The sequence below is a fragment of the Ranitomeya variabilis genome, chromosome 4 (assembly GCF_051348905.1).
Source record: "Ranitomeya variabilis isolate aRanVar5 chromosome 4, aRanVar5.hap1, whole genome shotgun sequence".
Taxonomy (NCBI): domain Eukaryota; kingdom Metazoa; phylum Chordata; class Amphibia; order Anura; family Dendrobatidae; genus Ranitomeya; species Ranitomeya variabilis.
This window is the reverse complement of record NC_135235.1, coordinates 484108247-484127063: the sequence shown is the minus strand read 5'-3', so window position 1 is coordinate 484127063 and position 18817 is coordinate 484108247. Positions and strand designations below refer to the sequence as shown.

The 18817-nt window shown below is 39.9% G+C and overlaps 1 protein-coding gene across 2 annotated transcripts in view; it reads right to left on the bottom strand.

Moving 5' to 3' along the window:
• LOC143765343 (arf-GAP with SH3 domain, ANK repeat and PH domain-containing protein 1-like) overlaps positions 1 to 18817 on the bottom strand; it is a 243345-nt gene that overhangs the window by 38661 nt on the left and 185867 nt on the right. For both annotated transcript variants that reach the window (XM_077251906.1, XM_077251905.1), the window contains exons 9-12: positions 15423 to 15509; positions 6941 to 7041; positions 5312 to 5381; positions 4467 to 4554 (exon numbers count right to left, since the gene is read on the bottom strand). In XM_077251906.1, coding sequence (XP_077108021.1) covers positions 4467 to 4554; positions 5312 to 5381; positions 6941 to 7041; positions 15423 to 15509 — 346 coding nt within the window. The remainder of the gene's footprint in view (positions 1 to 4466; positions 4555 to 5311; positions 5382 to 6940; positions 7042 to 15422; positions 15510 to 18817) is intronic.

Below are 18817 nucleotides of genomic sequence, written 5' to 3'. Positions count from 1 at the left end.
TTTAAATACCACATATGTTCTTGATGCTCAGGGGTATACAACCCGAGGCCACTGAGGCCAGTGATTGGCTGCAGACATCACATGGGCTATACAGTCTGTAAAGGCTGCAGCTGATGTGCACAGCAACGCAGCGCTGGAACAAAGGGCGAGTATGCATTGTTGAATTTTTTCTGCTTGTGTGCTACATTTTACATTACTTGGCCAACCCCTTTAAAAACTGGCTTAGACACACAAGCACATTTTAAACCAAGGTTTTGTGATTGGCGGCCAATCAGTGCTGGTTTTCACTCGCCTCTCCTATGGATGTGATAGACATCGGGAGGAAGCTAGAGCTGCAGTTTCTGTCTCACTTCCTCTGAATGTGATGACTTGTAGGAAGGAGGAGAGTGAAGCCAACATTGATTGGCTGTAGTGATTGCGTGACATAATGTCATGCAAGCTCCGGGAGAGCCAGTGCTGACATCGCTGGAATGCCGCTGGCACCGGAGGCGAGTATAGGTGTTATTATTTTACTGGTGGGACACATAGGGATTCTGAAGGGGTTGTCAAGAGTCGTGGACAACCTCTTTTAAGGCACCATTTGTTCCCTTTAAGTTATTTTGGAATGGTGAGGGGCTGATTAGACTGTACTATAAGTGGGTGCAAAAGAGAGGACTACCAGATCATTACTCTCGCATATTCTCAGCTCAAAGTGAACCTGTCAACAGGTTTGGCCGATATAACATACGGCCACTGCCTTTCAGGGCTTATATACACCATTCTATAATGCTGTAGATAAGCCCCCTATCCAACCTGAAAGAGAAGAAAAACAAGTTTTATTATACTCACCCTGGGGGCGGTCCGATTGGATGGGTGTCACAGGTCCGGGTCCTCCCATCTTCTTGCGCTGCCGCCCCTCCTGCTTGCTTCGTGCTCCCCGGCACCCATCGGACAGGACCGCCCCGCAGGTGAGTATAATAAAAGCTATTTTTCTTATCTTTCAGGTCGGATCCGGGGCAGATACACAGCATTATAGAATGCTGTAGATAAGCCCTGAAAGGTGGTGGCCGTATCTCTTATTGGCCAAACCTCGTGACAGGTTCTCTTTAAATGAAAAAAAATGTCCATAAGCAAAAAATGTCATATCCAAGCACAGCACCTTTTAGGAGACCTAGACCTAATAAAAATTCTAACCTTTGGTGTTTAAATTTGTTGTGTTTGACAAAAAGTATTTTATTTAAATATGCTAATGAGGTGCTTGGTATACACTTAAAATGATTTTTATGCTGATTTAAAAACCATCTCTCTTGGCAGCACATTGTCGTGTGTAAACGGAGAACACAATGTTTTCGGCGCAAAGAACGATCATGTTTATTGTTGTCCTATATGCATGGAATTGCTGTCAGACGTGTCTAAATAAGCCATTGAATGACCACTGATCAGCTTGCAAGTAGGCGATCATTTAGGCTATGTGCACACGTTGCGGATTTCCTGCGGATCCGCAGCATTTTTTACCGTGCGGAAACGCTGCGGATTAAAAGAAGTAGCATGTTACTACTTTTGTGCGGATCTGCAGCGCTTTTGTATCCATTCCATTATAGAAATCCGCAGTGGTAAAAAACGCAGTAAATCCGCACAAAATCCGCAGTACAGCTGCAGCAAATCCTCGACAAATCTGCACCTGAATTTTCTGCCAAGAGATGCAGAATCCGCACCAAAAATTCCTGAGGCTAATCCACAACGTGTGCACATAGCCTTAATGATGGCAGTTAGCCAGTCCAAATGAACCCTTAAGGTATCCTTTTTATTAGGGCTATGTTCCATGCAGGGTGTTGCGCTGACAGATACTTTTAAAGGTGTTGGCCACTACTGGACAACCCTTTCTTAGCTGATATACTGTGCGTCATAGAATTAAAAAACATACTTATCTCTGGACTGGCGGTGTTCCTCTGATGTTGGCACTGTGTCTGCCGGCATAGACCACCGGGAGACACAGTGCCAACATCGGAGGAACATTACCAGCCCAGGAGGTAGTAGTTTTTTATATTTTATAGTGCACTGTTTAGCAGTTAAGAAGTTGTTTTTCAGCAGTGGACAATTCCTTTGAGAGCACCCAGGAATATTATATATTTGTATACATACACACATACACTGAAGAGCAAAAGGGGAACAATGGTTTGAACTTTTCACTTTCAGGCTCCATATCTCACCATCCACTTCTGCTTCAAACATGAGACTACCATCATTTTATAGACAATCATCTTGGATATCTCATGCATACATTTGACTTGTAACTATTTAGCATATGATTAGTTATGCAGATTTTTGTCATGTCACTGCATTGTTACTGTTTTGCTCCTAAAAATCTAAATTTTAATTTTTCTTATTATGTTAATATTTTGTAAATCCACCATTGGCTTTCAACACTGCCTGAATCCTTCTGATAATGCTCTTGATAATGCTCTTCTACACGTTCCTATAGTTGGTGCATACTGGTCGACTCTTGAGTATGTATAAAGCTTTTTCTTCAACTCTACCCACAAGTGTTGGATTGGGTTGAGGTTTGGGGATTGTGGGGCCAATCCAGCACCTCTACTTCATTGTCATTGAATAATTTCTTCAGCAATCTCAATGTATGCTTCTAGTTGTTGTCCTGCTGGAACTCTATTTCTTCCTTTTCATACCCATAGTACTTGAATGTACAAAGTAACTCGTCTTGTACTGCAGGAAAAGCGAGTAAGAATGAAACTTGTTTTATTCATTCAAATTGCAGTGAATTAAACGAATAATTTAATGGCAATCTAATTAGATTTTAACGTCTCAGTCCTAACATTGGAACTTCATCAGAACTGACTGCGGTGTGGGTGGCGCCATTCCTCAGTGACGCAGGTCACAATTACTGTAGTAGTGTTATCCGGCAGAAAATAAGAAAAATTTCACATGGCAATCAATTCTGATGAAGGTTCACTGTTAGGACAAAAATGTTAAAAAGTAATTGGATTGCCATCAAAGAGTTTGTTTCAGTCACTGAAATTTGAGTTCCAAGTTTCATACTTGCTTGTTAACGGGTATAGGGCAGTGCCCTATACTTCCTATACTTCTACAATAGTATAGTCATCTTGTAAAACGCTCTCATATAGCTCAGTATTGAGACAACCATCGATCCTGGTCAACTATCAAATGCTTTTGTTTGTGAAATAGTCCCATATCATCAGGCTTCCTCCACTGAACTTGACAGTTCCTTCATTTTCTCAATCCTTCTGACCATTTCTCCCTTGTTTCTTCCAGACTCATATGCACCCATCAGAGCTTAGCCTATTGACTTTTGTGTCATCGATCCAAATTACCCATTCCAATCTTCTTCTGTCCACTTTTCGTACTTTTTTGCAAATTCCAGCTGACGCTTCTTAAGACGATATTGAAGTTAAGACTTCTTCACCTTTTTTCAGGCCACCATTCCAGCCTTGTGTAACGTGCATCACACGGTGCTTGCATGGTCGTCTGTGATTTCACTATTATGAAGCACATGAGCCACCGCCACTGCTGTGTTTGTCGCACCAGAACTGATAGATGTTGTGATGAGCCGACTTGTTGATTCCTATAATTTGCCTGGATGTACACCTCTTGGCTTTTGAATGGATGGACAAACTTTATTTCGCATTCTTCTATCTGTCATGGCACTCACATGATGTAGTTTGGCAATTTTCTTGGCCGAGAGACGTCTATCAATGAGTAGGATGATGCGGTTCTTTTTATCTTGGAAAATCTTCTTCATGGCTGCTCCTTGATTTGAACCAGTGACCTTTCACTTGGGAATCAACCTAATAACACACTGAGCTATTAGGGGATGTGAGAACAGGTTGTAATTTGTAGTATACTGTACAGGAAGAAAATAAAAATTCCAAGACCAGGAGCAAAACAGTAACAATGCAGTGACATGATAAGAATCTGCATAACTAATCATATGCTAAATAGTTGCAAGTCAAATTTATGCATGATATATCCAAGATGATTGTCTATAAAACGATGGGGGTCTCATGTCCAAAGCAGTAGTGCATGGTGAGATATGGAGCCTGAAAGTCAAAAGTTCAAATTGCTTGTCAGTGAGTGTGTGTGTGTGTGTTTTAGCATCTTTGTGTACCTTAGACAGTACATATGTATAAAAACGTGATTTGTGACACATTGTTTTTGTCATGTAAGAGGTTTGATTGGAGGGGGTCTGGGTACTGACACTCCTATGAAAACTAAAAGAAAGAACGGTCTGTTTGGCTTTTTCTCGATGAACCATGATCAGTTGAAAGACTTTTCGAGGAGAGCTGAAACTAAACAAGGATCACTATGCTTGTGTTTGTTATTGGGGTTTTCAGCATGTGGACTCCCACAAATTACAATTTCTGACATACCATTTTCAGGCAAGAAAATAATAATAATAATAATAATAAAAAACAAAAACGATTAAAGTGTGTTGTATAAGACTTTAAACTTACGGGATATCAGGTCAAAGCATTTCTTGTCTTCCATATTGGGCTTCACTTGGCATGTCAGTAGATTTAGCTTGGCTGGTTGTCGGTTAGGCTGCATGCACAGAGAATATTATGTAACCAAACAACTTATTTATTTTATTAAATCCTGCTGATTATATCTATGTGCTCTTTGTAGGTAGGTTCAGATTTTATAATATTACTGAGTGTAGGACCTATGATCACCACATTCAATATTCACATCCACCCCCTCCACCAATGTCCAGTGATGTCCTAGTAGTGGTCGCTGACGTGATCACATTGAACTCTGGGAGCCTCCACACTGACAACGAAGAAATTGTGCCGGTGTGGGAGTTGAGTAAATGTTATTTTTATTTTATAAATAGAAGTACTTAATTTAAAAAGGGATTTTGCAGGTAGTGAACATGTCTTTAATAATAAACTCAAAACTTCATGAACTTGTATTGTAAGCTGTGAGGCTTTGATGGTGGCAGGGAGCTTGCTCCCACTCCTTGTGTGTCAGTGAACTGTATGAAGGGGCACGCTACCCGGCTCATTTAATTAGCCAAACCAGACTGTTTCTACGGGGGGCTGACTAATGATTGGACAACCACTAAAAGAATTTTTTTTCTAGGGTGTTATTGTAAAAAGTGAAAGATGTGTATTATTTCCTTGCCATCAAGCACGACAGGGAAATGCAGTTTCTGAACATCAGACTCCAATAATGTCATCTCCTAAGTGTTACTGTACATTAATCCTTTTAAAAACTCATCTATAAACCAGTTACTACATAGAGTTTGGGATTTATCTTCAAATATTGTTGTTGTAGACCAATTTATGTTCATTCATACCGTTCCATGTGCAATGGTCAAGTAACAGTTCTTAACTGAGCATTTTCTCTTCTGCCAAACCTTCCTGAGCCTGAAATGAAAGAGAAATGTTAGCATATAGACCCTACACTAGTCTACAAGGGCAAACTTAAGCTGGCCACACACATCAGATTACTGTCCGCTGAGCGGTCATTCTGCTGACTTATCCATAGATGTGAGCGCTTTGCATGTTCTGAGTGGTCACCTTTGAAATGGCTTTATCCTTCACTCCCCCGCCATCATCTTTTCGAGAGTCAGGGAGAACCCCATTCACAATGGATGGTCAGCCGATCCCAGTGAAATTAGCAAGTACTACCGGCTTTCATCTAATTTGTATGATAGGGGTCTTTATATACCAACATTGTGCAAAATTTTCACAACATTCTGTCAGATTTTCAAAGTACAAAGTGAGACTGCTAAGTATCTAATGTGACAGTCTGGTATTCTAGATGATCAGCAATGACAATATCTTCACGCTAAAATTAACCATGAATCTCTTGTTCCCAGACCCCCTCCCTAAAAAGGGACAAAAAACTGTACGGCAATATTCACTTTTATACGTTATTAACTCAAGGCTGGTGAATAAATCTGTGATTCACTTACACGCTAAGGGTCTTTTCATGCAATTAGCACTCTGATTAATTGTAATTAATAGTTGGCACTCTTAATAGCCATGTGGTGGCAAAAATTAATATAATACCAAACAAAAAATGATTTGCTGTTATTAAAAAAATCCTCATGGTAGAAGCACTAGGAAACGATTTTTTTTTATTATTTCCAATGCTCCTCTGCTTCCCCTGTCAATCATCTACAGTGTAGAAACTTGGGCATATTATGCATACAGTATATTATCTCTGATCATGCAATGACAAATGCACATGTCTTGTTTGAGCACTAAAGAGCTGAACCATGTCATGTATCCTGTCCAGTGCATTGTGAATATACACACTATATAAGCTAGGGAGCCATTTCAGGGCGGACATATCATTGATGCAACATGTGCAGCCGCACAAACCAAGAGATAAGGGGCCACTTCTACATCCAAAGCAGGTGGAATTAAGCATTATGATGAGCTATTGGACTGTCACGGCCCATATATTGTTCTTGCTTGGTGGCCCTTTTCGCCAGTGAGCCATTCTATGACCATTCACCAATCTAAGCATCTAGAGAGTGGCTGACACCAATTCAGCAGCCACCAGCAAGATTGTTCACCTAACTGGTCGCATATCGTTGGTTTCAGGAATCTTATAACTGAAAACAGAAAACCCCCCAAAACAAAACAGTAAAGTGGTAATGCAAAAATATATGCAAACAAAACCAAGGTAAATTACGCCAGCAGCTACTACTTGACTGTTTTGGACAATTGCAGATCAATCATTTACTAGTCAGACAATGTTACGACCAATTAATTTTCACTGACCAAGATAATGTATGTGGACAAGGCTGCTATGAAATCTGAATGCTGACCGCCTGTGTTTATGAAGCCTTCTGTTCATGTAATCCCTACGTCATGAAGCAGAACATCAGAGGACTACAGTACGTTATCAGGTACGAATCACTTGGAGTCAGTCGGATCACAGGTCAGATCACACGTTCTTATGAATCACGTACCCGTCGCTCTTCTTAAACAAGTATCCATGTTTCTCAGTGCCGTACTGCACGTTTCCCTGCAGCTGATGCATGCTGTAAACAATCTGCTTACTGATTGAATCCTGCAAAAAATAACATCAATTTATGTAACTAATCCAAAATCATCACTTTAAAAAAAAACCCATGAAATTGTTATTTCAAAGATGACATAAAAAGCCTTTCTATTCTGAACAATTAATTTCTGGCAGAACTGAGAGTTCATTAGGGACTTTTTCGATGACAGTTATGAGCACGCCATATCTGGGGGAACAATGAGTATTTGTGCTCGTATATACAGCACTTCACCATGACAGATAATGAGATGAAAGCATTTGCTAATTTAACCATGCAGCTAGCTCTTTTTTTTATGATGTAGGATTCAACTGATTTGAAGGAGAATATTAGGGTGTTTTTAGAGGCCTTCACAAAGAACTGGGGGCCAGAGCAAACTCGGACTTGGTTCCTGAAGCTGCAGCTGGAATTATACATTTAGTCATATTTTACTGACTGAACACCCTTCCCTACAAAAATATTGATTAAAATGAATCTGACATCTGATGCCTGAATCATGGGCTGGAGGTGGTGACTAGTCCAAGAGGAATTCCCCACTGTCTTTTCCGCACCAACTCACCTAGACTGACAGATGTACCCCCGTGTGTATAGGGAAAGGCCCCATCAGTCTAGCTGAGCAGGCAAGAAGAAGGTTCTCTGGATGTGCTTCTTGTGTTATTCACCTTGTCCCCAACCTCCCTTTCTACTGTTCTTCTGCAATGTTTCAGAGCAAGGGCTTATTCACACATCAGTGTTTGTAAGCCGAAACATGGAGAGGAACTTACTGAGAAAAACTAGAACTGAAAGATTGAAGCCTGTTTTGTGTTTTGGGACACTCCTGGTTTTGGCTTACAAATGCTGATCAAAAATATTCATGTGTGAATAAAGCTTAAAACATTAATGATTGTAATGCAGAAGCTGGTCTCCGATTCATACTCCTAGTGGTTCGCGCAGCATCAGATAGCAGGTTCCCTTAAAGCTCAGACAATGGCTTCAAGTAATGGTCTGAAATTCTAAAGTTATTGTATCATCTTCTGCAGAGAGCCGGCATGTGGCATGTGATGGAGGATGTCCCTTTGTTTCTTTCTAATTTTGGTTTCTTAATAATCCGGTAGGAAAAATTCTGCAAGTTTCCTTATGAAGTCAGAGGGATGCAGCTGGGATGGGGGGAGCAACTACAGCACATATAGGGCAAAGTCTAAAAATGGCGCCCTTGCCCCATGAGAAAGAATGCCTAGCTAGATCTCTTCAATATGGAGGCACAGTAATGGCCCGTACAACTTTGTAAGCTGTATGGTGTCATAATATGATAATATGGACATTGCCTTAAACTATGGGAGTTCATACAGTGGACTACAGGTCATTCAGACATCAGTGACTTTTCTTATATGCTAGAAAAACTTTGTTGTGGATCAAATTTTAACAGAGTTTGGTCAGTGTCTTAGTTTTTACCATCAAGGTTTCATCAGTTTTTCTTGTATGCAAAATAAGAAAACAGATGAATGTAATTCAAGATTCTCCAGTTGGTGAGTGAAAAACAGACAGCACATGGACGGTAAACGAGAACTGTCTGATTCTTTTCACGGACCCATAGACTTCAAAATCAGACATATCTCCTTCTGCTAGTGTGGACCACTGGGTCTGCAAAACTACTTGGGCATGTGCACGGTCCCGTAGACTATAAAAGGCACAAGTTCTATGCATAAAACACATGGACAGAACTTGTACGTGAAAAACTGACGTCTGAATGGGCCCGAGCCCCAACTAATGTTCTGATATTGCCAAAACGCAATCGGTAAATAACCACATATAGGCAAAGACATCTGGTTACAATGAGCGTAACCTTCTCATAGGAAACACTCTCATTTAGCCATACGCAAACATGGAGAATTCATTACAGAATACTGATATGGTCATTTCCGATCCAACCACTCAATCTATGGAGCGGGCAAATTTATCATATTTTTGTAATGGAAAAGAGGAGAATTTGCCTGTAGCAGTTAATCAGATTTGTAAAATCTAAAAATCTGGCTTTAAGCAAATGCAAAGTTTTGGTCAAATTTAGTGACTTTGTGCTTTTTTACGGGTTAACTTTAGAAAAACATAAATGGTGTCTATCAGCAGATAGCGTAAAGTACATTGCACTGACAGACAGGTATTCGCCTTATGGAAGCTCTCCCCATTATATGCCATTGCCGGCTGACAGAAGTTATCCATTCAGAACATAACATTGCTAATTAATCTGTCAGAGCCGCTCTCTCTCTCCAACAACCCGAGAAGTATTGCTCCTCCTATCAGAATACTATTAGTGAGAGGACTGGTTAATGGCACATTAAATGACCCATTAATGTTCTCTTTTCATCCAGTCCGTGTAAAGTAATTAGTTTTCTGAAGGCTGCTATCCTTATTGTAATTACTGAAAAAAATAATAATTTGCCTCATTTTGACAAACACTTAAATTGTACAGTCTAATTGCATTTTTTTCTATGAATAGTGAAAATTGTTATTAGTCATACTTAAAAATGCTTAGTTCGGATGCTGGGATGACACAATGTATGGTTCAATTTAGAAAATTGAAGTATTTCTGCTGTATTGACAGGTACAGCATCATTTTCTTACAGATGTTCTTAGGAAAGACATGGAAACATCTTTAATACAACCCAAAATTGCAGTGGAAAATGGTCTGATGGGGGAGGGGTTCTCTGAAAATGTACATTGAATAAAAGGAAATTAAATGCATTGACTGGACCTGAGATAGATATATTTCCAGATAGCTTTTTAATGTTTGCATTTTTTTTTTTATTAAGGAGATCTGTGACTGATAAACCAGACTTCTGGTATTCCTTTTTGATTTAGCAGTTTTTACCATTCAGGATAATTAATTTTATATATTGATAAGAATAAACTTTTATGCACGCAATACCAAATATATATTTTTTAACAAAAGGAAAAGAAGGGCGATTGGAACACTATACAGTGCCTACAAGTAGTATTCAACCCCCTGCAGATTTATCAGGTTTAATAAGATGCAAATAAGTTAGAGCCTTCAAACTTCAAACAAGAGCAGGATTTATTAACAGATGCATAAATCTTACAAACCAAAAAGTTTTGTTGCTCAGTTAAATTTTTATAAATTTTAAACATAAAAGTGTGGGTCAATTATTATTCAACCCCTAGGTTTAATATTTTGTGGAATAACCTTTGTTTGCAATAATTGTCTTTTATAAGACCTGATCAGGCCGGCACAGGTCTCTGGAGTTATCTTGGCCCACTCCTCCATGCAGATCTTCTCCAAGTTATCTAGGTTCTTTGGGTGTCTCATGTGGACTTTAATCTTGAGCTCCTTCCACAAGTTTTCAATTGGGTTAAGGTCAGGAGACTGACTAGGCCACTGCAACACCTTGATTTTTTGCCTCTTGAACCAGGCCTTGGTTTTCTTGGCTGTGTGCTTTGGGTCGTTGTCTTGTTGGAAGATGAAATGACGACCCATCTTAAGATCCTTGATGGAGGAGCGGAGGTTCTTGGCCAAAATCTCCAGGTTGGCCGTACTATCCATCTTCCCATGGATGCGGACCAGATGGCCAGGCCCCTTGGCTGAGAAACAGCCCCACAGCATGATGCTGTCACCACCATGCTTGACTGTAGGGATGGTATTCTTGGGGTCGTATGCAGTGCCATCCAGTCTCCAAACGTCACGTGTGTGGTTGGCACCAAAGATCTCGATCTTGGTCTCATCAGACCAGAGAACCTTGAACCAGTCAGTCTCAGAGTCCTCCAAGTGATCATGAGCAAACTGTAGACGAGCCTTGACATGACGCTTTGAAAGTAAAGGTACCTTACGGGCTCGTCTGGAACGGAGACCATTGTGGTGGAGTACGTTACTTATGGTATTGACTGAAACCAATGTCCCCACTGCCATGAGATCTTCCCGGAGCTCCTTCCTTGTTGTCCTTGGGTTAGCCTTGACTCTTCGGACAAGCCTGGCCTCGGCACGGGAGGAAACTTTCAAAGGCTGTCCAGGCCGTGGAAGGCTAACAGTAGTTCCATAAGCCTTCCACTTCCGTATGATGCTCCCAACAGTGGAGACAGGTAGGCCCAACTCCTTGGAAAGGGTTTTGTACCCCTTGCCAGCCTTGTGACCCTCCGCGATCTTGTCTCTGATGGCCTTGGAATGCTCCTTTGTCTTTCCCATGTTGACCATGTATGAGTGCTGTTCACAAGTTTGGGGAGGGTCTTAAATAGTCAGAAAAGGCTGGAAAAAGAGATAATTAATCCAAACATGTGAAGCTCATTGTCCTTTGTGCCTGAACTACTTCTTAATACTTTAGGGGAACCAAACAGAATTCTGGTGGGTTGAGGGGTTGAATAATAAATGACCCTCTGAAACAACTTTTCACAATTTAAAAAATAAAAATAAACAAAGAAATAACATTCTTTTTTGCTGCAGTGCATTTCACACTTCCAGGCTGATCTACAGTCCAAATGTCACAATGCCAAGTTAATTCCAAATGTAATGGGGGTTGAATATTACTTGTAGGCACTGTATATATATATATATATGTATATATATATATATATATATATATATATATATATATATACACACACACACACATACATATATGTATTTATTTATAGATTTTTTATGCCTATTTTTTTCTTCTTACTTTATTGTTTAGTGAAACTGTGATCATTTCATTGTTTGTTTGATATAATGCAATACTATAGTTTGCGGCATATTAATCAAATTATGATATCACATGAAGTCCAGCCCATGACTGGTCTTCACAAGAAGACTGAGATGATAAGAGAGATCAGCTCCTGAGCTCGCTCCAAAAATAGAACCCCAACATAAGAATATGACATACCATTACATCCTATATCAAGAAGAGGTTAAAAATACAAACAAAATGAATGACCTTCCGTACTTATTCGAAAGCTGTGTGGGTCCCCCGCTAGTCTCCATGTTTTCAGTTCCCCTTAGAAAAGCATGTTACCCCTTTTTTGAGCTGCGAATGTCATTTATATAGCTTCCCATGGCCAGGTGACTGACCAGTCAGACCCAGGTCCTGCTCTGCCCCATCTACATTGATGTCGTCTGACAAAAATTGAGGTTTTAATGCAAAAGGATATGACAGACCCGATTGGGGCACACCTTGTGGCGGTGGGATGAACTTTACACTTTTTTAAACAATTTTTTTTTTTTAATAAAAATTGCTTTCTAAGTACCCCCCTGTTATTTATATATACTGTTTACTTACAGCCGGGTATATGCTCATTTAGTTTCTATCTAAGGTTTTATAGTTTATTAATTAAAATGATGAAAAAAGAAATTAAAGTGGAAAACGCCAACAATCAACTGATGTAATATATACACAAAGAGCAGAGAAGAGAAAGTGCCAGCTAAAAGCCAGTGAAAAGCAGTAATCCAGATAATTTCCTGTCTGGGAGATAAATATTGACTTTTTCTGTAAATACGCGGAGCTGTTGTTGCAAAATGTCATTTTTTGATATTTGCGAATAAAGCAGCACAGAGAACAGAAATGAAAGAAAAATCGATTAACTTACTCTTCTGAACTTTGGAAAGCAAAGGGAGAGAAGAGGGACACAAAGATGAATATTGGGAAAGAAACACACAGATTCAGATACACAGCAGTCCTGACCGAGTTAGTCTCCCCTACAGTCGCCGAGTAAGGCTCTGTTCACACTGGGGTTACATTGTTTCAGGATTTATGATGAATGGGTTTTCATCTCTTGTGAAGGATCCTAACAAATTTGACGTAGAATACCTTCTTCAGGATTTACTTTCTTTACCAGCCGGAATAGCCCTTCTACTACTCTACTATGTCCATTACATATGGACTGTGAGTTTGTTGGCTATTTCACAGACCCAGATACATGGACAGAGGGTGGTAAAGTGAGAAGAAGACTATTGCTCATTGTGATTGCTAATGCAAGAGTGGGATTAAAAGAAGCCCTCCCATGAAATGGTTTTTGTACTAAATCTGTGTATATGTGCACCTCCTCCGGTATCCAGCGCCGTTCTGCTCCTCTTCTCAGTGACGTCACTGCTATTCAGACCCTGGATCACTCTACACATGAGCTGGACGTCTTTTTTACAGTGTAATTCTATGGAGCCATGTTCTGACTCGATAGGCTTACACAGTAACAGCCACTTCCAGGTCACCCAGAGCGCAGTGTGACTCGGAGAGTCTGCAGAGTGGTGACGTCACCGAGAAGAGGAGCAGACCGGAGAAGGCGGCAGTAGATGAATATATAAATACACACACTACACTACATGCATATACACAGGGTTAGTAAAAAGAAAAGTCTTCATGGTAGGGCTTCCTTAAATGGGATGAGAGGTCTCTCTTATGAAAGTTTAGAAAAGTTGGTCTTGTTCAGCTTAGAAAAAAAATGGCTGTAGAGGTGATTTCAGCTCCATGTACAAGTACATGCTGTGAATATTGGCAGATCTGGAATAGGATTTATTTGTATTCCAAGGATCTTGCATAGGACTGAAGGCCATTCATTACATGTGAAGGAAAGATGATTTACACATCTAAACCGGAAAGGGTTCTTTACAGTTAGAGCAGTCAGACTGTTTAAGATAGCAGTGGCTGATACGTCATCAGCATTTAAGAAAGGGCAGGATTCTTTTTTCAAAAGTAATGGTACCGAGAGTTAGAATTAATCAGGTGAAAAATAAGGTTTAATTGATGTAGAAAAATTGAACTTGATGGACTTGTGTCTTTTTTCACCATATGTATCTACAACACCTGTGAATTTGGGTCTAATTGGATTCTTCGGAGGAAAGTGTTCCTTTTTCTCTGGAACAAACCTGCACTAATGTATGTAAATTACAGAAAAACATATGCCTGCCTACGTCAATTTCAGACCTCTATCATTAAAGGAACGCTGGGAAGGCAGTAGAATATTCTGGTTCAATAATGCAGAGCTGTTCCCTAAATCATCCTACGACAATACCTATGCTCAGGCATGTACATATGCCTGGATGGAAAGGGAGAATCTCATCCTGAGTCCTTTCAACGTCTTCCTGCCCATTAATATTACTATGCCGAGTGCTTACAGCTCCCAGCTTTTCTCTTCCTCGCTGAATAGTCTCCATTCAACCCGCTGACGGCAAATTAGATGAAAATAGGAGGCGACAGGCGCGATTCTGTTGGAGGTCTAGTGTCTCAACGGGTGGTCTTTCCTGGTTATCACAGCGCATAGCTAAACCATTCACTGACATCTTAGAAGTCACCACTGGCACATATTTATACACACATATAGAAGATACATGTACAGAATTTCATGTATATGAAGAAAGGTAAAGGAGCACTCCAGGGAAAACTAATACACCGAATTATACATAGTAATAACAGAGTATTGGTTTGGAATAAATACAAATTACTCAATACAGCTATTTCTTTATCTCAAGGACATATTAAAGGAGCTGTCTAAGATTTTTTTTAAAAATGAACAGCGCCCCCTATGTCTATAGTTTACTTCTGATGCTGCAGCTTAGCTCAATTGTAGGTAATAATGCACAGCTGAAATACCACACACAACCTGTAGATAGGGGAAGGCGCTCTTTTTGCAAAAAGGCAGGCATGTTTTATTAAATAAGCACTCCTCATATCAAAGTTTTAATCCCTTTCATATATTTCAGTCATCATATTATACAGCACTGTGTACTTACAATTGCTCATTTTGCCTTTTTACTCCGTTAATTCTTCTCTCTTTCATTAGGTTTATAACATCACGTGATTAAAAACTGACGGGCTGAATCCTTCAGGATGTCTTTTCCCTGTATGACTCATGAGTTTACAGTGGTAAAGGCCCTGGAAGAGGAAGGAGCGGAGCAGCTGGGTCAGGAGTTAAAGAGAGGGTGGAGCTGGACTGCAAGAAACTTTGCAGCAAGATAGAATTGTAGTTGTTATGATGACTCATGCAGGGAAAAGAGACTTCTTATTTCTACAAAGAGCTTAGAAGCATTGAGAGAGTCTGTTTTTAGTCATGTGATGTCATAGAGCTAATGGAAAAGAGAAGAATTAATCGGGTAGAAAGGTAAAATGAGCAATTATGAGTACACAGTGCTATATAGTATGATCAATTCAATATATTAAGTGGATAAAAACTTTGATGGAAGTGCTTGTGTGTCTGGATAACTCCTTTAAAAATAAGTACAGACAATTTTTGTAAAGTGCACACTGGCAGGCAGGTGTAACCAGGGACATGTGGAAGCATTTCTCTGACATAATTTCAATACTGTATGTTACTGGACCTTAAATAATCCAATAAAAGTTGTCTATTGCAAAGTTTTCAGTAACATCGACCACACAAGAGGTGTACGACAGGAGTGAGAGCCATGCGGATTGTTTTTTAATCCCCGTGAGATTAGTTTTACCTCTTTGGGTTCAATCTGTAGCGTGGGCTTCAGCAGGTCCCGCAGAGAACAGAGTTGCTTCTTCTCCTCTTCCTGTCTGCTCTTGATCTGACGTGCACACACAAAGGACAACATTACAAGACAGCGCGGACGGTCACTATTTTGTTTAATAATCATTCAACACTAAAACTATCCCACCGCCCACGGGTGCCCAGGCAGCTCCCTTGCCATTCAGACATGTCAACTATCCCAAAACCACGTGAGTCATCACATCTCGAGAAGAGTCCTAGGAGACATTCCCTTTCAAAATAAGACAAGCGGCTCCCCATGTTTTATACGGCTGTCACATTTACATTTCACTTTTTTTCAGCATAAGCAATCATCTGTATCATTAAATTTAAAGAAACTATTTTGTAATCCACTTTTCATTTAGTAATGCATTCATTTCAGATAAACATGTGGTGTATGTCTTATTAGCAAAACAAAAGCATAATGTGAGCCCTCGCGGGCAGGGTCCTCGCTCCTCCTGTACTTGTGTGTGCCTTGTATTGCTCATGTTTATTGTGCTTGTCTATATTTGCCCCTTTCACATGTAAAGCGCCACGGAATAAATGGCGCTATATAAATGTATAATAATAATAATAATGGGTTCTAATGACCCTGTTACTGACGAGAATATACCCTGCTGACACACTGTATCAGGGCCCATTTCCTGCAGGACAAGTTGTGTGTTCCGAGGTCCCCATTTTGGGGTCTATATCACAATATTTATATGGTATGGTGAACAGAATCTTACAGTTTAGATCATTATGGAAATTGCAGTACTAAACAAATGCTTATTTTGATTTAGCCATAAAAAGGGGATTAATATGGTGAAACATATACTTTCAAACATTATTTTTGCAAAAAAAAATTGCTTTTTTTTTTTTAAGCATTTATGGGACTTGACACAATTATTTAAAGACAAGTTATATTTACTGTATTTATATTTTTTTTATCATTTTGTCCAGCATGGAAAGTTTTAAAACTTTAGGGGATTTATCTTCATTCTTGTAAAAAAAAAACAAACAAAAAAAATTGCATGCAAGTGGCTTCCAAACCCCAGTTTTTCCGTGGTCTATTCGACAGCCTTCAGCTGCATTGATATCAGGGTGTATTACACAGAGGAGTACTACACATAGACCGAGATTCGGAAGCCCCTTACATGCAATTTTTTTTTTACACAGGAATGAAGATAAATCACCAAAGAACGTGATTTGTGAACCAGAACTTTACAAGCTGGACAAAATTATTATTTTTAAAAAATCTAAATCTAAAGGTTTAATTCTTTCAAGATGTGATTGTAGGTGTTAGTGCATGAAAATACTTACCAATCTGTCTTGTACAGTTTCTCTGGTTTCCAGCCCCTCTCCGGCTCTCTTCTGGAACATGTAACCTAACACAGGGGTGCTTGTGCAGACTGGAAATCATTTTCTCAATTTAAAGGGGCTTTCCCATAGTGTGTGATAATAAGTGGGCAGAGCGGTGGCTCAGTGGTTAGCACTACAGCCTTGCAGCCCTGGGGTCTTGGGTTCAAATCCCACCAAGGACAACATCTGCAAGGAGTTTGTATGTTCTCCTCGTGTTTACGTGAGTTTCCTCCAGGTACTCCGGTTTCCCCCAACATTCCAAACACATACTGATAGGGAATCTAGATTGCGAGCCCCAATGGGAACAGCGATGATAATGTATATAAAGCGCTGTGGAATTAATGGTGCTATATAAATGAGTAAAATAAATACGGTAAATAAATAGTTCTTCTGATTCGCTATGTCGCTTACCTCATGTGCAGGGCATGGTAGTAGCTTAGATATCTAACTGTCACTATATCAGTGGTCGTAACCATGGATACCTAAGCTACTGCAATACCTTACATGGGAAAAGCGACATAGCCAGTCAGAAGAACTATACTACATTTCTAATTGGAGGTATTTGCTAACATTACTATTATTACACCTAACACATATTGGGATAGGATCTTGGAGATCTGAATCTCATAGGCATTTCACTGGGAAAGCAGCACCACTCCATTCTATGTGAGCGGGCAAATCTAAAGATTGTCACTTGGTCCAGAAGAGAGCTGGAAATTGTAGAAGAAGACCAAGATTGGCAAGTATTTTGTATTGTGATCATCTAACTAGCCAATGTGTATGGGGACCTCCTGACTTAAGGATAAAGATTGGGTGGTTGGAATTCAGTTGCCCAATTCTTTTGATTGACAGGGAGATAAGCCACGAGTCTGGATGATTTTGGTAGCAGTGGTCTCACAGAGAACTCAAGCAATTGCCTCTTCAGAGAGAAAGAGAACTAGAATTCTAGAAGTAACAATCCTAAATCTCAATATCGACTCTGTAACGAGCCTTGTACGTGACTTAGGATAAAAGCCAAACCGGAATCTGAATTTGCAGATGCGTTTTTCAGGTGGTTTCACCTCCTCAATGCAAAGCTTGAGACCTTTTCCTCTCTGAATGTTTCATTTCTGAGAGAAGCATTGTATGGCCTATAAGTCTCCATACACAACTGGCATGTCACACTCTCCACAAGGAGAGATGTTACCCCTTAGACCACAGAGAACACAGGAGCGCTCGGCCAAGCTTAGTGTATGGGAGAGTCAGCAGACAGAGCTGTAAGCTTCGGGCTGAATTACTGTTTGGCTATCTAATGCGTATGGCTAGATTTACTCTGCAATGTAAGTGTTAGGGGACACAAAGAAAGCGTATAATAATGATGATATAAGCGATGGTGTACAGAGGGAATGTCTGTTTGATACTAAAGCATCTGGATTGTCAAAGCTGTGCAGGATACATTTCATACCGCCAGCCAGATCTTGCAGACCTTGAGTTCACCTGCTGCAGTCTGTGTCTGGACACTCTCAGGGGAAAGAGAGGAATGAGCTAATTACTGGATGTGAAGGACAGATTGTGTGGTTATAAGACACAGCTTTGTGGTCAGACCCACTCCAGCAGTCTGATTTATGCACTGCACTGCTTAATGTTTCATTATCTACAGCATTATACAATGGAAGAACTTTATGTTCCTCAATAATTGTTTCTGCTGCTAATTAACCTAAAGACAACACATTTCCCATATTCAGTACATTATTTAATTAAATTGCTGTTAAAAAAGATCAGCTTGTCACATTTACAGAATGAGAACAAAGTCTTAAACTGATAATAGATGTAGAGGTTCTCACATCTTTCATTATCAGGACATTAACCTAGGGTCCCTAGTCAAAAAGCTGATCACAAAGTGTTCCCTGCTACCCAAAGATCAGCGGTAATCTGTGGAAAAACCTGGAAGCAAGTGTTCAACTTCCCTGTAGCACCCCCATTACAATGTCCATTTCAATCAAATCAAAAGCTTTCTGTAATATGAAA